Source organism: Pongo abelii, chromosome 9 (assembly GCF_028885655.2).
Source record: "Pongo abelii isolate AG06213 chromosome 9, NHGRI_mPonAbe1-v2.0_pri, whole genome shotgun sequence".
NCBI lineage: Eukaryota > Metazoa > Chordata > Mammalia > Primates > Hominidae > Pongo > Pongo abelii.
The window spans coordinates 12,585,510-12,606,387 of NC_071994.2; the positions used below are offsets into that span (position 1 = coordinate 12,585,510).

General features: G+C 44.7%; 1 protein-coding gene across 1 annotated transcript in view; it reads left to right on the forward strand.

Moving 5' to 3' along the window:
- Positions 1-20,878, forward strand: part of LOC103889515 (conserved oligomeric Golgi complex subunit 7-like) — a 37,046-nt gene that overhangs the window by 960 nt on the left and 15,208 nt on the right. The window contains 5 exon segments of the mRNA XM_024255854.3: positions 6,238-6,386; positions 7,025-7,141; positions 9,547-9,715; positions 17,335-17,417; positions 18,384-18,506. Coding sequence (XP_024111622.3) covers positions 6,238-6,386; positions 7,025-7,141; positions 9,547-9,715; positions 17,335-17,417; positions 18,384-18,506 — 641 coding nt within the window.

A 20,878-nucleotide genomic window follows, 5' to 3' on the forward strand; every position in this document is an offset into this window, starting at 1 on the left:
CAAGTTTCCTTTTGGAACTTAAAAGAGTGGATCTTATTGCAGTAGCTCTTCTCTAACTCAATAGCAGATCTCTGGGATTCCCTTTTTATTATTATCCATAGGCACTGGAAGACAAGATGGATCTTTTTAAATGCTAGAAGTTTTAACCAGTTCTTAACATGTCTTTGTTGAGGTACCTTCCAGAACATAAGATACAACAACTCCAGTTTCTGTTATAGTGACTTGAATCTCAGAGTCAAGGGCCCAGTGTCAAAGAAAATTGGCTTTGACTTTTTGTAATCTAGGAGCACGAGTCTGTGAGATGTTTATTCAAAGAGTTAAAGAGCCTGTTTTGTACCAAACAATAAACTGTAAAAAGAAATTTACAGTGAATTTTGAGAGTATGAAGGAATAGCCAACGGATCCTTATATCTGGAAAAAAACGTATTATAGTATAGGTGTAAGAGAACGAAACAGATCTGGAAAACATTGTTTTAGTGGATTTTATGTCAGCTGAGGAAGATAGGCTGGTCTCAGTGGAGACTTAAACCTTTTTTTTTTTTTTTTGAGACAGGGTCTCATTCCTCATTCTGCTGCCCAAGCTGGAATGCAGTGATACCATCAGAGTTCACTGCAGCCTCAAACTCTGGGTTCAAGCAGTCCTCTTGCCTCAGCCTCCCAAGTAACTGGAACTATAGGCATGTGCCACCATGCCTGGCTAATTAAAAAAAAAATTTTTTTTTTTAGAGACAAGGTTGCACTATGTTGCCCAGGTTGATCTCAAATTTCTGACCTCAAGTGATCCTCCCATCTTGGCTTCCCAAAGCGCTAGGATTACTGGTGTGAGCCACCACGCCTGGCCTAAACCATTTTTTGAGGATAAGTTAAATTATAAAAAATAACATGCACTGGCAACCATTTCATGTAACTCCTCAACTTGACGTTTATTCACCGTGTGTTGATTCACTGTGTGTTGATTCAGTACATACTGCACACAAGTCTCTCTCCTAGGCTCAGATGGAAAGACCAAACAGACTGCTTCCACTGGGAGTGGATAGTCCAAGAGATGTTCCCATTTTTGTTTGTTTGTTTTTTTGAGACGAAGTCTCACTCTTTCCCCCTGGCTGGAGTGCAGTGGCGCCATCTCAGCTCACTGCAACCTCCCCCTCCTGAGTTCAAGTTATTCTCCTGCCTCTGCCTCCTGAGTAGCTGGGATTACAGGTGCGTGTCCCACGCCTGGCTAATTTTTGTATTTTTAGTAGAGACGGGGTTTCATGATGTTGGCCAGGCTGATCTCGAACTCCTGACCTCAGGTGATCCACCCATCTCGGCCTCCCAAAGTGCTGGGATTACAGGCATGAGCCACTGCGCCTGGCCAGGTGTGCCCATTGTTTGAGAAAAGGTAGGGAGGGGGCTTTATTTCACTGCAGATTGTTTTCTTTCTTTCTTTCTTTTTTTGAGACAGGGTCTCACTTTGTCACCCAGGCTACAGTGCAGTGGTGTGATCAGTGCTCACTGCAGCTTCACCTCTCGGGCTCAGGGAATTCTCCTGCCTCAGCCTCCTGAATAACTGGGACCACAGGCTTGTGCCACCATGCCAGATGGCATAATTTTTTGATTTTTTGTAGAGATGGGGTCTCACTATGTTGTCCAGGCTGGTCTCAAACTCCTGAGCTCAGGTGATCCTCCAGCCTTTGCCTCCTAAAGTGCTGGGATTACAGGCGTGAGCCACCACGCCCAGCCCGTATTCTTTATTGTACCTTGCATCTTTTACTAATTATTGAGCATCTACTATGCATGTGTCCAGAAATGGGCAGTGGGGAGGAAAAGTTTATCTTGCTCGAGCTTGCTGCCTGTGGGGAAGATAGAAACAGTAAATTACAGTGAGGGATGGCTTTACTCAGAATAGAATCTGGAGTTGTGAGAGCTGGCAGGAGGGTGCAGTTACGTCTTATTCAGGAGAATCATAAAGCACTTGCCCTGTGTTAGACCTTGAAGGAAAACTTTGTAGGGCAAAGAGGAAAGGACATTAATAATAATATAATAGCAAATTGGCTGGGCGCAGTGGCTCATGCCTGTAATCTCAGCACTTTTGGAAGGCCGAGGCGAGAGAATCACCTGAGGTCAGGAGTTCCAGACCAGCCTGGCCAACATGGTGAAACCCCATCTCTACTAAAAACACAAAATTAGAGGTGGGTGTGGTGACATGCGCTGTAGTCCCAGCTACTCGGGAGGCTGAGGCAGGAGAATCACTTGAACCCAGGAGGCAGAAGTTGCAGTGAGTAGAGATCCCGCCACTACACTCCAGCCTGGGTGACAGAGTGAGACTCTGTCTCAAAAATAATAATAATAACGATATAATAGCACATATATGAGGTTTGGTACATGTCAGACACTCTTTTTAGTGCTCTATATGTATTAGCTAAGTGATTCTCAAACATGGGTTGCGATGCTTTCCTCACCTCCCCTTATCCTTGTTCATGCCCTCAGGAACAGCGAATATTTGGAAATTGGTCGTGGGAGGTTTTTTTTTTTTGAGATGGAGTTTCAATCTTGGATTGAAGTGCATTGGAGTGCGATGGAGTGCAATGGCGTGATCGCGGCTCACCGCAACCTCCGCCTCTCGGGTTCAAGCAATTCTCCTGCCTCAGCCTCCCGAGTAGCTGGGTGTACAGGCATGCACCACCATGCCTGGCTAATTTTGTATTTTTAGTAGAGATGGGTTTCTACATGATGATCAGGCTGGTCTCGAGCTCCCAACCTCAGGTGATCCGCCTGCCTCGGCCTCCCAAAGTGTTGGGATTACAGGCATGAGCCATTGTGCCTGGACCGTGGGAGCTTTTTTATTTATTTTGTTTATTTTTTGTGTATTTGTTTTTTTTTGAGACGGAATCTTGCTCTGTCGCCCAGGCTGGAGGGCAGTGGCGTGATCTCGACTCACTGCAAGCTGTGCCTCCAGGGTTCACACCATTCTCCTGCCTCAGCCTCCCAAGTAGCTGGGACTACAGGTGCCTGCAACCACGCCCGGCTAATTTTTTGTATTTTTAGTAGAGACGGGGTTTCACCTTGTTAGCCGGTATGGTCTCGATCTCCTGACCTCGTGATCCACTCGCCTCGGCCTCCCAAAGTGCTGGGATTATAGGTGTGAGCCACCACGCCCGGCTGTGGGAGCTTTTTTAGTTGTTGCAGTAGTGGGGAATGTTGCAGTGACATTCAGACATAAGACATTCAGTGGGAGGACCCAGTGATGCTTAATGTCCTACAGTGCTTGGTACAATCCTGCACAATGAAGAATTGTCCTGGCCTAAATGTGAATAGTACCTGCTTTTGGGCATGGTTATCTAATTTAAACCTGACAGTTATCCTTAGAGGTAGGCACAGTTATTATGTCCACTATAGACTTGTAGAAACTGAGGTTGAGAGAAGTTAAGTAACTTGCTCAGCATCATGTTCCTAATGAATGGGGAGGCTGGACTGAACCCAGACAGTTGGCTCCAGAGCCCAGGCCCTTAACCATTATATTTCACTACTTCCTTCGTATTAAAGAGAGAGAGAGAGTAACATATGCACAGGAGTGTGGCTATAAGAAGGCATAGTCCAGGGAAAGGTGAGAAGTTCAAACAGAGCTGCATGAATAATAGCAATAAACAGTCTGGGTGTGATCTCAGTGCTTTGGGAAGCTGAAGTGGGAGGATAGCTTGAGGCCAGGAGTTCCAGACCAGCAGTTCCAGACCAGCCTAGACAACATAGCAAGACCCTATCTCTACAAAAAATTAAAAAACTAGCCAGCATGGTGGTTCATGCTTGTAGTCCAGCTACTTGGGAGGATTGCTTAAGCCTAGAGGTTCGAGGCTGCAGTGAGCTAGGATTGCACCACTGCACTCCAATGTGGGGGACAGAGTGAGACAAGATAATTAGTAGTGTTATTATTAGAGAATCACACTTTCGTAGGGGAAATGTAACTGAAGATGAGGCAGATAAATAGTTCGGGATCAGCCTGCGAAAGACCTTTCTGGCCAGCCTTAGGAGTTTGGCTTTTATCCCTTAGGCAGCGGGTAGCCTTCATAGGTTTAAAACTTCATTTATTTTTATGCAAGATGAGACAAGGGCCCAAGTCTGCGATGAGGAAAGGTGATTGTAGCCGTTCAAGCCCATGTTGAGGACCCCAAATTGGAGGACCAATTTCTTCATTTAGTCAGTCAACAAATATTTATTGGGCACAAACTCTTTTCTAGGTTCTAAAAATACACTGTTGAACAAGACCCAGTGTTGGATTGGAGAGGTCCACAGGGGCCACGTTATGCAGGGATTTTATTTTTATTTATTTATTTATTTTTGAGATGGAGTCTCACTCTGTCGCCAGGCTGGAGTGCAGTGGTGTAATCTCGACTCACTGCAACCTCCGCCTCCCAGGTTCAAGTGATTCTCCTGCCTCAGCCTCCCGAGTAGCTGAGGCTACAGGCACACACCACCATGCCCAGATAATTTTTGTATTTTTAGTAGAGACAGGGTTTCACCACATTGGCCAGGTTGGTCTTGATCTCTTAACCTCGTGATCCGCCTGCCTTGGCCTCCCAAAGTGCTGGGATTACAGGCATGAGCCACCAAGCCTGGCCAGGGATTTTATTTTATTTCTTTATTTTTAAGAAACAGGGTCTTGCTCTGTCACCCAGGTTAGAATGCTATGCAGGGATTTCAGTGTCACATTAAAGAGTTTGATTTTAAGGCCGGGTGCGGTGGCTTATGCCTGCAATCCCAGCACTTTGGGAGGCTGAGCTGGGTGGATCACCTGAGACCAGGAGTTTGAGACTAGCCTGACCTACACAGCAAAACCCCGTCTCTACTAAAAATATAAAAATTAGCCGGGCGTGGTGGTGCACAACTGTAATCCCAGCTACTTGGGAGGCTGAGGCAGGAGATCACTTGAACCTAGGAGGCAGAGGTTCCAGTGAGCTGAGATTGTGCCACTGCACTCCAGTCTGGGTGACAGAGGGAGACTCTGTCTCAATAAATAAATAAATAGAGTGTGAATTTAATTTAAAAATAAGGCATTGTAGGATTTTTAAGCAGCGGAGTAACGTGGTTCAGGAGGCTATTGCTGAGGTCCAGAAAGGAGATGATAGTGGCTTCAACTGGGGTGACGGCAGTGAAGATGATGAGTCATGGGTAGATTTAAGATATTTTTAGGCTTGGCATTGTGGCTCACACTTGTAATCCCAGCATTTTGGGAGGCCTAGCCAGGCAGGTCCCTTGAGCCCAGGAGTTTGAGACCAGCCTGGGCAATATGGCAAAACTCTGTCTCTACAAAATATATAAAAATTATTCAGTCCTGGTGGTGTGTGCCTGTAGTCCCAGCTACTTGAGAGGCTGAGGTGGGAGGATCACCTGAGACCAGGAGGTTGAGGTTGCAGTGAGCTGTGATTTCACCACTGCACTCCAGTCTGGGCAACCGAGTGAGACCCTGTCTCAAAAATAATTTTAAAATAGCCTGGGCGTGGTGGCTCATGCCTGTATTCCCAGCACTTTGGGAGCCCAAGGTGGGGGGATCACCTGAGGTCAGGGGTTCAAGAGCAGCCTGGCCAACATGGTGAAACCCCATCTCTACTGAAAATACAAAAAATTAGCCAGGCGGGTGGCGGGTGCCTATAAACCCAGCTACTCTGGAGGCTGAGGCAGGAGAATCACTTGAACCCGGGAGGCAGAGGTTGCAGTGAGCCGAGATTGCGCCACTGCACTCCAGCCTGGGTGACAGAGCGAAACTCTGTATCAAAAAAAAAAAAAGACCATGGAAAGCAGGCATCGGGGCCAGACCCATCTGAGGCTTAGTTTCAGCTCTGTAAGATCTTGGGCAAGTTACTTTAACCTCTCTGAGTTTTCTTATCAGGAGGAGGTGGCTGCTAATGACCGCCATGGACATTAAGGAATACGATGTATGCAAAGCTCCTGGGGCATGCCTCCTTGCAAATGGAGTTATGATTTCACTGGTGGTGGCAAGTTGGTGTTGGGACAGGTTGATTGTTGATTCTTTGTGAAATCAAAGGCCCTTTCCCATCAGTATGGGGACATGATCCCAGCAGGGGCCACCTCACTGCCCATCTCCCCTCCTGCCCCATATTTTCTGCAGGCTCCAAAAACAGTTTGGTTGGTCGTGCATTTCCTTTCTGTTGTCCGATTTGTTTCCTGTTTTTTACTGGTGACTGGTCCAACTTTCACCTTTTGTGGCTATCGCTGTTGTTAATCTTTTTTTTTTAACTACAGAAACAAGTCACGAAACTCTCCAGAACATGTCCAAAGTGCTCCGTGATGTTGAAGCCCTAAAACAGGAGGCATCTTTCCTGAAAGAACAGATGATTCTTGTCAAGGAGGACATTAAAAAATTTGAACAGGATACATCTCAATCCATGCAGGTATTTTGGCTCCTGTCGTAAATGGTGATTCTTGTTTTGGGAAGGTGGTCACTCTCGTAAGGGGTTTAGAACAGCACGGTGTTTTGGGAGGCCAACCATCACTCAAGATTCTGCCCAGCACTCCAGCTAGGCTCTTTTTTTTTTTTGAGACAGTGTCGCTCTGTAGGTGGAGTGCAGGCTGCAGTACAGTGGCGTGATCTGAGCTCATGGCAACCTCCACCTCCCAGGTTCAAGCGATTCTCGTGCCTCAGCCTTCTGAGTAGCTGGGATCACAGACGTGCAACACCATGCCCGGCTGACTTTTGTATTTTTAGTAGAGACAGGGTTTCACCATGTTGCCCAGGCTGGTCTCGAACTCCTGGTCTCAAGTGATCCTCCCATCTTGGCCTCCCAAAGTGCTGGGATTACAGGCGTGAGCCACTGTGCCTGGCTCCCCGAAACTATGCTTTTGCTTGGGTCTTTCAGCTGATTCATCTCTTCAGCACTGCTGAATAAATTTAGCCAGATGATTGGTGTTTTGGGAGACAGAAGCTCCCTAAAGACAGGAGCAAGCCACCATACTTACATTTCAAGTCCCTGGTGGCAGATGGAGAAAAAGGACCTACCCCTTCATTTTTCACCCCTCACGCCTCTTTCAGGTGTTGGTAGAAATTGACCAAGTGAAGTCCAGAATGCAACTTGCTGCTGAATCTCTTCAGGAAGCAGATAAGTGGAGCACGTTGAGCGCTGATACTGAGGAGACGTTTAAGACTCAGGTAGGTTTCTTGTTTAGGGGATGTTATGAAGGGTATTTAAGCAAGAACTGAGGTTTGGAGAAAGCAAAAGAGATACAAAGTTGATAGCCAATAGCAGCATTCAGAAACCTTCAGACTCAGGGTGGGGAAGATCTGAAGCTGCTCGGTGTGTTTCCAGCCTCTTTAGCTTGCACCCTCTGTGTGACTGAAGCCTGTTAGTCACAGAGTGAGTTCAAGAGAAGCCTTGATAAAGATGTACAGGCACCAGGCACTGTGGCTCATACCTGAAATCCCAGCTCTTTGGGATGCTGAGGTGGGAGGATCACTTGAGGCCAGGAGTTTGAGACCAGCCTGGGCAACATAATGAGACCCCCATCTCTACAAAACATAAAAAAATTAGCCAGCTGTGGTGCTGCACACTTGTAGTTCCAGCTACTCAGGAGGCTGAGGCGGGAGGATCTCTTGAGCCCAGGAGTTGAAGGCTGCAGTAAACTATGATCATACCACTGTGCTGAGGGACAGAGCAAGACCCTGTCTCAAAAAAAAAAAAAAAAAAAAAAAAAAGAAGAAAAGAAAAACCAGCACAGGCAGAGAAGGTTGGGGGTAAATGGATGAGAGGGTGGAACATGGGGAGAGGAGAGCCTTATATACCTTGGGGACTTGGTGGGTTATTGACCCCTTCTGAGGCTGCAAAGTGTGGAAAATAGTAACATTTTCCACCTGGGATGTAAGGATGAAGTAGGATGATGTCTTATGAAGAACTCTTACTCAATTGTAAAGCAAAATGAATTATTTATCAGTCAATTTTTAGAAAAAGTTACAAATGCACATAGGAACAAATTTATTACACAGGAATAAACTGCAAAAAATAAGTTTTTTTGCTAACCCTGACCCCCACCTTAGTCCTCTAATTTTTCTTTTCTTTTGAAACGGAGTCTCATTCTGAAGCCCAGGCTGGAGTACAGTGGCATGATACCTCCACTTCCCGGGTTCAAGTGATTCTCCTGTCTCAGCCTCCCGAGTACCTGGGATTATAGGTACGCACTACCATACCTGGCTAATTTTTGTATTTTTAGTAGAGATGGGGTTTCACCATGTTGACCAGGCTGGTCTTGAACTACTGACCTCAGGTGATCTACCCTCCTCGGCCTCCCAAAGTGCAGGGATTACAGGCGTGAGTCACCATGCCCGGTCAGGGGTTAATTTTTCTTGTACAGACAAGACCTGTTATCAACTTTATGCCTATCCTTCCAGATACACACATACATATTTATGTTCCCTGCCCCTTTTTTTCCTCACAAAGCTCATTGTGAACACTGCTTTTCACTTTATTTTTTCACTCAACAATCTATCTTTTATTTATTTATTTATTGAGACAGAGTCTTGCTCTGTTGCCCAGGCCGGAGTCCAGTGGCATGATCTCGGCTCACTGCAAACCTCTGCCTCCTGGGTTCAAGCGATTCTCCTGCCTCAGCCTCCCGAGTAGCTGGGATTACAGATGGACGCCACCATGCCTGGCTAATTTTTGTATTTTTAGTAGAGACAGGGTTTCACCATGTTGGCCAGGCTGGTTGCAAACTCCTGACCTCAGGTGATCCTTCAGCCTCGGCCTCCCAAAGTGCTGGGATTACAGGGGCGTGAGCCACCCCGCCCGGCTGCCTGACCAATTTCTTAAAATGTTTTGTAAAGACAAGGTCTTGCTATGATTGGTCAGGCTGGTCTTGAACTCCTGGCCTCATGCAATCCTCCTGCCTCAGCCTCTGAAAATGCTGAGATTTATAGGTATAAGCCATTGTGCCCAGCCTGGATGTGAATATTTTTAAAACTCTTAGCACATATTGCTAAATTGCCTTCCAGAAAGACAGTATAAATTTAAATTTATGATACCAGACAGATTGTCTTTTTTCTTTGTACCCTCACCAACAATAGCTATTATAATTTTTCGAACACTTTTCCAATTTGTTAGGAGGAAAATGACACTTTCTTGTTTTAATTTAATTTGCATTTATTTGAGTACAGTTTTTTTTTTTTTTTTTTGAGACAGAGTCTTTCTCTGTTGCCCAGGCTGGAGTGCAGTGGTGCGATCTTGGCTAACTGCAGTCTCCACCTTCCAGGCTCAAGTGATCCTCCTGCCTTAGCTTTCTGAGTAGCTGGGACTACAGGTGCGCATGACCACACTCAGCTAATTTTTACTGTTTGTAGAGACTGGATCTTGCCATGTTAACCAGGCTGGTCTTGAACTCCTGGCTTCAAGGGATCCTCCTGCCTCAATCTCCCAAAGTGCTGGGATTACAGGCATGAACCACCACCATGGCCAGCCCCATTTTTTTACTTGATGAGTTGCCTTTTTCATGTATTTTATCTATTCCCAATTGAGGCAGTAGGGATCTTTTAAAATGAATATTCTCTATTCTGGTCTTTTCTAGGACATAGCTGTGATTTCTGCGAAGCTAACAGGTATGCAGAACAGCTTAATGATGCTTGTTGATACACCAGACTACTCAGAAAAGTGTGTGCACTTGGAGGCACTGAAGAACAGGCTGGAGGCCCTAGCCAGTCTGCAGATTGTAGTGGCGTTCACCTCTCAGGCTGTAGGTGAGTGCTAGCTGCTTCTCATCTCTGTGTATATCTCTCTATAAAGATAAGGCCTTGTAAGTCTTCAGTTTTTAGAATGTCTTAATGGTGACTGAATTATATAGATTAGAAGGAACTCTGTAATTTTTTTTTTTTTTTTTTTGAGACGGAGTCTTTCTCTGTCACCGAGGCTGGAGTGTAGTGGCGCGATCTCGACTTACTGCAACCTCCGCCTCCTGGGTTCAAGTGATTCTCCTGCCTCAGCCTCCCGAGTAGCTGGGATTACAGGCGTGTGTCACCACGCCCAGGTAATTTTTGTATTTTGAATAGAAACGGGCTTTCACCATGTTGGCCGGGCTGGTCTCGAACTCCTGACCTCAGGTGATCCACTCGCCTCGGCCTCCCAAAGTGCTGGGATTAACAGACGTGAGCCACTGCGCCTGGCCAGGAGTGTCTTTCTATTGCTTTTATGTGTAGAAAGCAATAACTGCTTTTGGAATTCTTGGGTCACACGCTTTCCCCTTCAGAATTCTTCATTGTCTTCTGCCATCTATATTTATTTTTCTTTTCCCCCAGAATGTCTCACAAAACAGCCAAATATACTTCTGTAAAGACAAAAGGTGAAATGCTACTTCTGTGAATTCTGTCTTCTAGTGCGAATGCATTTCCCTCTATATTCTGATAAGTATGAGATTGGCCTGCTTCTTCTTCCCATTATTTTTTTTGTATGTAGCTTGTTTCTTTTCCCTGAATAGTTATAACAGGGACTGACAAACATTTTCTGTAAAGGGCCAGATCATAAATATTAGGATTTGGCGGCCTTATGGTCTCTCTCACAGATACCTCTGCAGTTGTGGCACAAAAGCCCACTCATAAATGGATGGGCTTTGCTGTGTGCCAGTAAATTTTTTTTGTTTTTTTTAAGATGAAGTCTCGCTGTGTTCCCCATGCTGGAGTGCAGTGGCGTGACCTCAGCTCAATGCAGCCTCTGCCTCCCAGGCTCAAGCGATCCTCCTGTCTCAGTCTCCCGAGTAGCTGGGATTACAGCCACCACACCTGGCTAATTTTTATATTTTCAGCAGAGAAGGGGTTTCACCATGTTGTCCAGGCTGGTCTTGAATTCCTGATCTCAAGTGATCTGCCCACCTTGGCCTCCCAAAGTGTTGGGATTAGAGGCGCGAGCCACCATGCCTGGCCAAGTAAAACTTTATTTACAAAAACAGATGGCAGTTTGGCCTGCTGGCGCATAGTTTGCCAAATTATGGCTTATAAGATTCTTTTACCTTGTAGTTTAGTAACTTCTCTTGGTTCTTTTTCAGTTTTGAAAGTTTTTAACTTTTCCAGGACCCAGCGTCAGCCATTTTCACCTACCAATTCATATCTTCATTTACAGAAAATCACCTTCCTTGAAAATTTTTTTTTCTGTTTTATTCGTTCTCTTTTCTGTCTTTGAGAACATCAACTATCTGTTCATTAGCTCTCCTTTTTCCCTCTCCATATATATCATATTTTCTCTGGTCTCTTTGGATGTTTGCCTGCTCCCTCTCAGTCCCCTCCTGCCATGTGTGGTTTTTCTAAAGCTTGTTTTTCATTTGGCTGATGGGGTTTTCTGAAGTATCTGTTCTGGAGCATATATGCAGGGCAGCATGAATCCATGACTCTGGTTTGCAGTCCTCAAACTTCACTCAAATAAACTCTCTACTTATTTAAAAAAATAAAGTATCTGTTCTCGGCCGGGTGCAGTGGCTCATGCCTGTAATCCCAGCACTTTGGGAGGTCAAGGCGGGAGGATCACCTGAACCCAGGTGTTTGAGACAAGCCTAGGTATCATAGCAAGACCCTGTCTCTACAAAAAATAAAAAATTAGCCAGGCATGGTGGCACACGCTTGTAGTCTCAGCTGCTCAGGAGGTTGGGGCAGAAGGATTGCTTGAGCCCAGGAGTGACAGAGTGAGACCTTGTCTCAAAAAAAAAAAAAATAGGTTTTGTTATCTTTGTTCTTCTAATTAATTTTTAATTTTTGTTATGTCATGATTTACTTCCTAATTTTTTTCCTTAGCTCTGCCAACCTCCCTTTATATCTCATTGTAATACCTTAGATTCTTTTTTTTTTTTTTTTGAGACGGAGTCTCATTCTGTCACCCAGGGTGGAGTGCAGTGGCATGATCTCTGCCTCCTGGGTTGAAGCGATTCTCCTGCCTTACCTCCCGAGTAGCTGGGATTACAGGCATGTGCTACCACACCTGGCTAATTTTTTGTATTTTTAGTGGAGATGGGGTTTCGCCATGTTGGCCGGGCTGGTCTTGAACTCCTGACCTCAGGTGATCTGCCTGCCTTGGCCTCCCAAAGTGCAGGTATTACAGGCGTGAGCCACCGTGCCCAGCCTATTTTTTTTTTTTTTTATAGATGGGGTCTTGCTATATTGCTCAGGTTGGTCTTGAACTCCTGGCCTAAAGTGATCCTCACACCTCAGCCTCCCGAAGCCTTAGGTCCTATTAAAGAAAGGATATGTAATTTCTTTGAGAGTGTGAAGCAATTATTGCCTAAAATTTTCTTCTCTTTCTTAGGGAAAATCTTTGGAAGTGTTCTTTTTTAGAAAAAAATTTTAAAAATTGTGGCAAAATACATGTAACAAAATCTACCATTTTAATAATTTTTAAGTGTGCATTTCAATGGCATTAAGTACATTCACATTGCTGTGCAAACATCACCACCATCCATCTCCAGAACTTTTTTCATCTTTCTGAACTGAAATTTCGTACCCATTAAACAGCAACTGTCCATTCCTCCTACCCTCACCTGCCAGCAATCGTCATTCTACTTTTGTCCCTATGAATTTGACTACTCTACATGCCTCCTATAATGGATTCACATAGTATTTTTCCTTTTATGGCTTAGCATAACATCTTCAAGTCTCATCCATGGTGTAGCATGTGTCAGAATTTCCTTTATTCTTAAGGCTGAATAATATTCCATCTCATATATTACCACATTTTCTCTATCTATTCATCTGTTGATGGACATTTAGGTTATTTCTACCTTTTGGCTGTTGTAAAGAATGCTAGAATGATCATGGGTGTAGAAGTGTCTGTTTGAGTTCCAGCTTTCAATTCCTTTAGGGATCTACTCAGAAGTGGAATTGCTGGATCATATGCTTATCTTTTTTTTTTTTTTTTTTTTGGAGACACAGTTTAACTCTGTTGCCCAGGCTGGAGTGTGCAGTGGCATGATCTCGGCTCACTGTGACCTCTGCCACCCGGAGTCAAGCGATTCTTGTGCCTCAGCCTCCCGAGTAGCTGGGATTAAAGGTGCGCACCACCACACCTAGCTAATTTTTGTATGTTTAGTAGAGACGGGGTTTCGCCATGTTGGCCAGGCTGGTCTCGAACTCCTGGCCTCAAGTGATCCTCCTATCTTGGCCTTCCAAAGTGCTGGGATTACAGGTGTGAGCCACCACACCTGGCCATATGGTAATCTGATGTTTAATTTTTTGAGGAACTGTTATACTGTTCTCCATAGTGGCTGCACCATTTTACACTACCACCAGCAATGCACAAGGGTTCCAATTTCTCCACACCTTTCCAACCCTTGTCATTTTTTGTTTTTTTGGATTATAGCCATACTAATGAGTATGAAATGGTATCTTATGATTTTGATTTTCATTCCTCTAATGATTAATGATATTGAGTGTATTTTCATTTGCTTATTGACTATTTGTATATTGCTGGAAAAATGTCTATTCAAATCCTTTCCCCATTTTTGTTTTGTTTTGTTGTTTTTTGAGACAGGGTCTTGCACTGTTACCCAGGCTGGAATGCAGTGGTGCAATCATGGCTCCCCGCAGCCTTGACCTCCCAAGCTCAAGTGATCCTCCCACCACAACCTCCCAAGTAGCTGGGACTACAGGTGTGCACTGCCACACCCAGCTAATTTTTTGTTTTTTGTAGAGATAGGGTCTTGCTATGCTGCTCAGGCTGGTCTTAAACTCCTGGACTCAAACAATCCTCCCTCCTCAGCCTCAAAGTCCTGAGATTACAGGCATGAGCCAAGGTGCCTGGCCCTTTACCCAATTTTATATTGGGTTATTTGGTTTTTTGCTGGTGAGTTGTAGAAATTCTTCATATATTCTGGATATTATTCTTTAATTGAATATATCTTGCAAATATTTTCTCCCATTCCATGGATTGTCTTTTCATTCTATTATTGATGAAATCTTTTGATGCCCAAGTTTTTAATTTTTTTTTTTTTTTTTTTTTTTTGAGACGGAGTCTTGCTGTGTTTCCAGGCTGGAGTGCAGTGGCTTGATCTCGGCTCACTGCAACCTCCGCCTCCTGGGTTCAAGCGATTCTCCTGCCTCAGCTTCCCGAGTAGCTGGGACTACAGGCTTGTGCCACCACGCCCAGCTAATTTTTGTATTTTTAGTAGAGATGGAGTTTCACTGTGTTGGCCAGGATGGTCTCAATCTCTTGACCTTGTGATCCACCTGCCTCAGCCTCCCCAGGTGCTGGGATTACAGGCATGAGCCACCGTGCCCAGCCCCAAGTTTTTAATTTTGTTGTAGTCTAATTTATTGAGTGCATAGGTACCGTGGTGGAGTTTTCTTTGTTTCTGCTGATTCATGTTTGTATGTGATAGTGCTTTTGTTCTGGGCCTGGTATTTACTGAAAAATAGTGGAATTTCCTTGGAAGCCCCTCCTTGTTTAAGAGAGCTTTCCTTTAGCCCTTGATTGAAAGTTTACATTCTCTGCTGTGCTCTTCTGTTACCTAGAGAGAATGGCCTCAGTACTCATCTCCAGCCCTCTAATTCCTTCTCTTCCCCATTTGTTAATTCTTTATTTTGAATCTTTTGTTCATTCAACCCCCCAGGCTGGAGCTGGGGGGTTGGAAAGTCGCCATCTAGGAGCTTCGTTCCTCACAGTCTCTCGTGAATTTGTGGCTACTACAGAGCTCACTTTTCTGGTTGGGGTTACATCCAGTTATGTAGGGTTAGGGGAGTGGGAGTGGGGATGGAGAGGTGGTGGCTCCATGCATTTAAGGTTTTTTGTTTGTTTCCTTCTGAGTGAGCTGGCGACTGGGAGCTGGTGTTGGATTTGAGTGATGCCTGGTGGTTCAGCATCATGGGTTTGGTTTTGGAGATAAGCAGTTTTTGACAGCTTTCGCGCACAAATTTGAATCGGGCTTGACTCTAGGCAGGACACGGATTCAGAAGGCGAAAATGGCGCTTTTGAGCACCGTAGGCAGCCTCATCTGCTAGGCTGCGGTGGAAACAGCCCTCCCTCCCATGCCTGGCCCAAGCCCCCTCGGCCGCCAGTCTTTGGCTCTTTGTACTGTTCTGCGCCACCCTTAGCGCCCAGACTTTTACCAGCTTCCCCACCCATTGTGGCCCAAAGTGATTGGATATCTGGTTGGGATTCTCTGAAGTATGTAGTACAGATATTTTCCTGGCTTCAATGCAGATAAAACGATGTTTTCTTTTGGTGATTAATCTTAATTTTGGCGAGTATCAGGAAGGGTTCCCCCACCCCACAGGTAATGTGTTGTTTATAATCAGCCATGTTTCCTAGAAGGCTGAGGTAGTTCTTTATCTAACAGTTTTTACTTTTTATTTTTTTTGAGACGGAGTCTATACTCTGTTGCCCAGGCTGGACTGCAGTGGTGTGATCTCGGCTCACAGCAACCTCCACCTCTTGGGTTCAAGCGCCTCAGCCTCTGGAGTAGCTGGGATTACAGGCGTGCACCACCACGCCCGGTTAATTTTTTATATTTTTAGTAGAGACGGGGTTTCACCATATTGGCCAGGCTGGTCTCGAGCTCCTGACCCCAGGTGATCCACCCACTTCAGCCTCCCAAAGTACTGGGATTATAGTCGTGAGCCACAACACCCGGCCTAGCTAACAGTTTTTAAAGGGAATTCTCTGATAAATTTGTTCATCCCCAACATGTTCCCCTTTTCCATCTCTCTCCTAAAATGACAATGTGGGTATAGCCAAATATACATGCCCAGTTCATTTTATATAACCAATGAATTCAGCTGATACACTGAAGCAACTTTTTATAGAATTATTTTAATTAATTTTTTTGCTTCTCACTGGTCAAACCCAATTTATAGAATTTTGTTTTTTGAGCTAGAATCTTGCTCTGTCACCCAGGCTGAAGTGCAGTGATGTGATCACAGTTCACTGCAGCATTGTCCTCCCAGGCTCAAGTGATACTCCCAGCTCAGCCTCCTGGGGTTTACAGGTGCACACCACGCCCAGCTAATTTCTTCTATTTTTTGTAGAGGGGTCCTGTGTTGCCTAGGACATTTTTGAACTTCTGGGCTCAAACAGTCCTCCCACCTCAGCCTCCCAAAATGCTGGGATTACAGGTGTGAGCCACCACACCCGGCCTATGGAATAATTTTAAATGTAACAGGAAGATTCATTTATTTAAGTGTTCTTATGAAAATAATAAGCATTTTAAAGGCAAATATTCGTTTTCTAACTCATGGATTTCTGCCCATTAAGTCAAGTTCCACTGACAGGTCTCAGCGCTTAGCTGGGTGTCCCACAGCGGTTGCTGTTACAACATTTCCTTCTCAGCAGTTTATTGGGCTTCCCAGAAGTGAAGGGGAACAGAGCAAATATAAGAAGTTTGGAGACCTGTTAGCTCAAGGCTTTTTTTTTTTTTTTTTTTTTTTTCCTTCCTTTTGATATAGTTCTAAGGCTGTGGCATGTACGTTTTGGCCAGAAGGGGGCGGACGGGAGCCAGAGGTGGCGCTGCTGTGCACACTATTCAGAGACTGCACTGAAACCCACCTTCCTGTCTGTCCATTGGTGAGCCTGGAAGCAAGTGCTTTGCCCAGTCATTTCCTCTGCCCTTAGGGAAATGTGTAAGAAACTACTTTATATTAAGCCCGTAACTTGGGTCTTAGAATCCATTGTTATGTGTGGAATGCTAATAGTTATCAAATTATTTGATTTTATGTTTTGTTTTTTTTGTTTTGCTTTGTTTTAGACGGAGTCTTGCTCTGTCGGCCAGGCTGGAGAGCAGTGGCGTGATCTTGGCTCACTGCAACCTCTTCCTCCCGGGTTCAACCAATTCTCCTGCCTCAGCCTCCCAAGGAGCTGGGATTACAGGTGTGCACCACCACGCTCAGCTAATTTTTTTTTTTTTTTTAGTAGAGATGGGGTTTCACCATGTTGGCCAGGCTGGTCTCGAACTCCTGACCTCAGGTGATCCACCTGCCTTAGCTTCCCAAAGTGCTGGGATTACAGGCATGAGCTACCGCGACCGGCCCAAATTATTTACTTATTCCTCAAACCACCAGATATGTTGACATATAGAAGTTCAGTGTGTTTGCTTTTTTAAAGTTCCCATCTGGTATAATCGAAGTAGGAATTTTCAAAGACATAACTAACCTCTCAATATCATGTTAAAATATGAATTCTGTGAGGAACAGCGGGCAATACCCTGCAGTATCTGGTTTTCAAGTCATGCTTATTTTTCAAATTTATGATCCTCATGCATGAGTTAATTCAGTATCTAGGCAGGAACTTGTGAATACTAGCTTCCATATATCCACCTTCATCCTGGTGACTTTTTTCTCATGTCTACACCAGAAAGGCTGGTAACAGTATATGTACATTGTATGTTCTTTAGATCGGTCCAAAGTATTTGTGAAGGTGTTTACTGAAAATGACCGGATGCCCCAGCTCCTGGCCTACTACTACAAGTGTCACAAGGTAAGAAGCTGTGCGTGATGACAGTTGTGCAGTTGTGGAATGCTCATAACTCTGGGTCACAGAATCGCAGGTTCATAATTCAGAAGGTAGGAACATTTATCTTCTTGCCCTCTGGCTGTTTTTCTCTTAGTTAGCCAGTAGGGGGTGCTCTTGGTCTAGCATATGGATTTGTTTAATTGCCGGTTGGAAAAAGTTATCCGTTTTCATTCTGTTTTCTGTTTACAGCTGGATTCATTATAGACTTGAAACGTTGTTTTAATTTATTCTCATTTTTGTCTTTTAAGGGAGATTTATGTCTTAAGCTTTATTACACCCTCAGGAAGCAGTAAGAATTTCTCTTTTTTTCTTTAGAGATAGGGTTTCACTATTTTGCCCAGGCTGGAGTGTGGTGGCTAGTCACTGATCCAATCATGGTGCACTACAGCCTTGAACTCCTGGGTTCAAGTGATCCTCCCGTCTCAGCCTTGGGAGGATTTGGGACTACAGGCGCGTGCCACTCCACTTGGCTTGGAATTTTATGTTTTCTAGGTTTGCTGAAGTTAGATTGCCAAAAAACTTGACAGCTTCCTGAACTGACCTTAATTCCTTCAAGTCCAGTGCTCTGTGTCTTTTAAGCAGTGATGTTAGGACATGAAGCTTAAACACACACATCTGCCCGCTCTTGCCCCGACGTCTATTCAGAAGAGTGATGGTGTGCCAAGTGGTTGCACATTACATGTTTTTAGGGCAGGATAAATGGAGAGGGGATTACATCCACCGGGTGACAGATTAAAGCTGTGAATCAGTGCAGATAACTGCAAATGTTTTTTTTTTTCCTGCCTTTCTTTGAAGTGGATGGACCTCGCTGGGCTGCCCAGTGAGCCCATTGAGCAATCCGTGATTACTCTGGGTAGCAGGGCAGGGCAGTGTTCGCAGGCAATCTATGTTGACGTACCCAATAAGGTTCCCTTTGTTCTGTCTCTGCAGGTGCAGCTTTTAGCAGCCTGGCAAGAGCTGTGTCAAAGTGACCTACCCCTGGACCGGCAGCTTACTGGACTCTATGACGCCTTGCTTGGTGCTTGGCACACACAAATCTAGTGGGCTACACAGGTAACAGCTCATTTTTGTTCTAGGGAGAACAGAGTCTGTGGTGACAAGGGAACGGGTGACTGCCTCGGGAGTGGCCACCCTCAACTGCAGAGCACGGCTCAAAGAACTTCCCCATTTGTTGCTGTCATTCAAGAGGTTAAAAAATAACCAGTTAGGCCAGGTGCGGTGGCTTACACTTGTAATCACCACACTTTGGAAGGTCGAAGTGGGCGGATCGTTTGAGCCTAGAAGTTCGAGACCAGCCTGGCCAACACGGTGAAACCCCAACTCTACAAAAAATGCAAAAGTTAGCCAGGTGTGGTGGCACAATTACTAAGGAGGCTGAGGCAGGAAGATTGCTTACGTCCAGGAGGTGGAGGCCACAGTGACTATGATCGCACCACTACACTTCAGCCTGGACAACAGAGCAAGCAAGACTGTCTCAAACAAACAAACAAACAACAACAAAAGAAAAACAAAATGATAACCAGTTAAATGGTTTAAGTTTAAAAATAAAAGATAAGCTTAGAAACCCACGTCAGTGAAATCTTTAGGTCTCCACTGAAACTCTTCTTACCACTCTTATCTATAACTTAAATAGGACCTAATGTGACAGTGCCGCCTGTTGTCCAACAAGGGAGCCTGTGGAATTCCTGAAGACCATTTTCTTCCCATCTAAAAGCAGGAGGCCCCTGGTCAGGTGGTGTTTGAATGAACAGGAATGTTTTTATCTTTACTTCAGGTAAAATTTACCTACCTGAAGTGAGTCTCCCTTGTTCTCATGATACACCAAGAAGTAGGGGAAGAGATAATTTTAAAGGTACCCCTTGACTAGGAGTGAGGAGAGACAGAGGAACTTTGTTTCAAGTGGCAACTTTCCATCATTTACTTTCCTCAAGTCTCTAGGCATTTCCAGCCATAAAGGTTTTAAACCATTGTTCTCTTGCCTTGAGACAGGAGGCACAGTGGAACCTCTTGTAAGCAGGAGAAGAGCCTGTCTTACTTCGCAGTAATGACTTACTGGGCCTGTTTCTAGTGTGGCTTATTTTATTTGTTTATTTTTTTCTTATTTCTTTTTTTTTTTTTTTCCAAACCCTTGTGTTGAGGGCCGATTTTCAATAGCACTCAGATAGAGAGCTATTGAAATAGATTGCAGTGAGGGAGCTGTTCTGCTATGTATGAAACCCCAACCTAGAAGCAGGTCATCTACAAGTGGTTTAGTGTCACATTCCCCATATTTTATTTTTTACAATGGTTGTGAATCACTCTTCAGATGTTCATCAGTCATTTGCTGGAATGAACTTGACTAAGGTTGGAGAGAATTCCTTATACCAGGTCATGTCATTCAAGTTGTTGGTTAAAGCGCTTTTCTCCGTCCTTGTTCTTTTTCCTTGAATTAACCTAATTCATTCTTAGGATTTTGTTTTGTTTTGTTTGAGACAGAGTCTTGCTCTGTCATGCAGGCTAGAGTGCAGTGGCATGATCATGGCTCACTGCAGCCTCGGCCTCCTGGGTTCAAGCTGTCCTCCTGCCTTAGCCTTTCAAGTAGCTAGGAATACACGTGTGTGCCACCATGCCTGGCTAATTAAAAACTTTTTTTTTGTAGAGATAAGGATCTCACTGTGTTGCCCAGGCTGGTCTCCAACTCCTGGCCTCAAGTAATCCTCCCACTTTGGCCTCCCAAAGTGCTGGGATTACAGGCATGAGCCACCACGCCTGACTTTATTTTATTTTTCTTAAGAAGAATATTTCTTTTTTTTTTTTTTTCCTTCGGACAGAGTCTTGCTCCGTCACCCAGACTGGAGTGCAGGGACACAATCTCGGCTCCCTGCAACCTCCACCTCTCTGGTTCAAACGATTCTCCTGCCTCAGCCTCCTGAGTAGCTGGGATTACAGGCATCCGCCACCATGCCCAGCTAATTTTTGTGTTTTTAGTACAGATGGGGTTTCACCATGTTGGCTGGGCTGGTCTCGAACTCCTGACCTCAAATGACCACCCACCTTGGCCTCCAAAAGTGCTGGGATTACAGGCATGAGCCACTGTGCCCGGCCAAGAAAAAAATTATTCATGTGTTCTTGCCTCTTCTACTACTTCTTGTATCAAAAGGATAAAAACAGTTCATGTCCATACATACGAATGCCTTTCGTCATCTAAGAAAAAGAATTTAGACTTCTCAGACTTCTCTTTGGGCCTCATCCTAGATTTTGGGAGACATGAGTTTCTGCTGATTTATACTGTTGGCCTGTGGCCCATTTTCTTTTCAGGATGTAAGTAAACATAATAGCTGGGCTGTCCCCTCCTGAAGGTCGCTATAGCACACAGGAGCCAGGGCACATGTGTCTCCTTCAGATTTTTCCCCTTAGCATTTTCATATGAGAAATTTCCAATATAT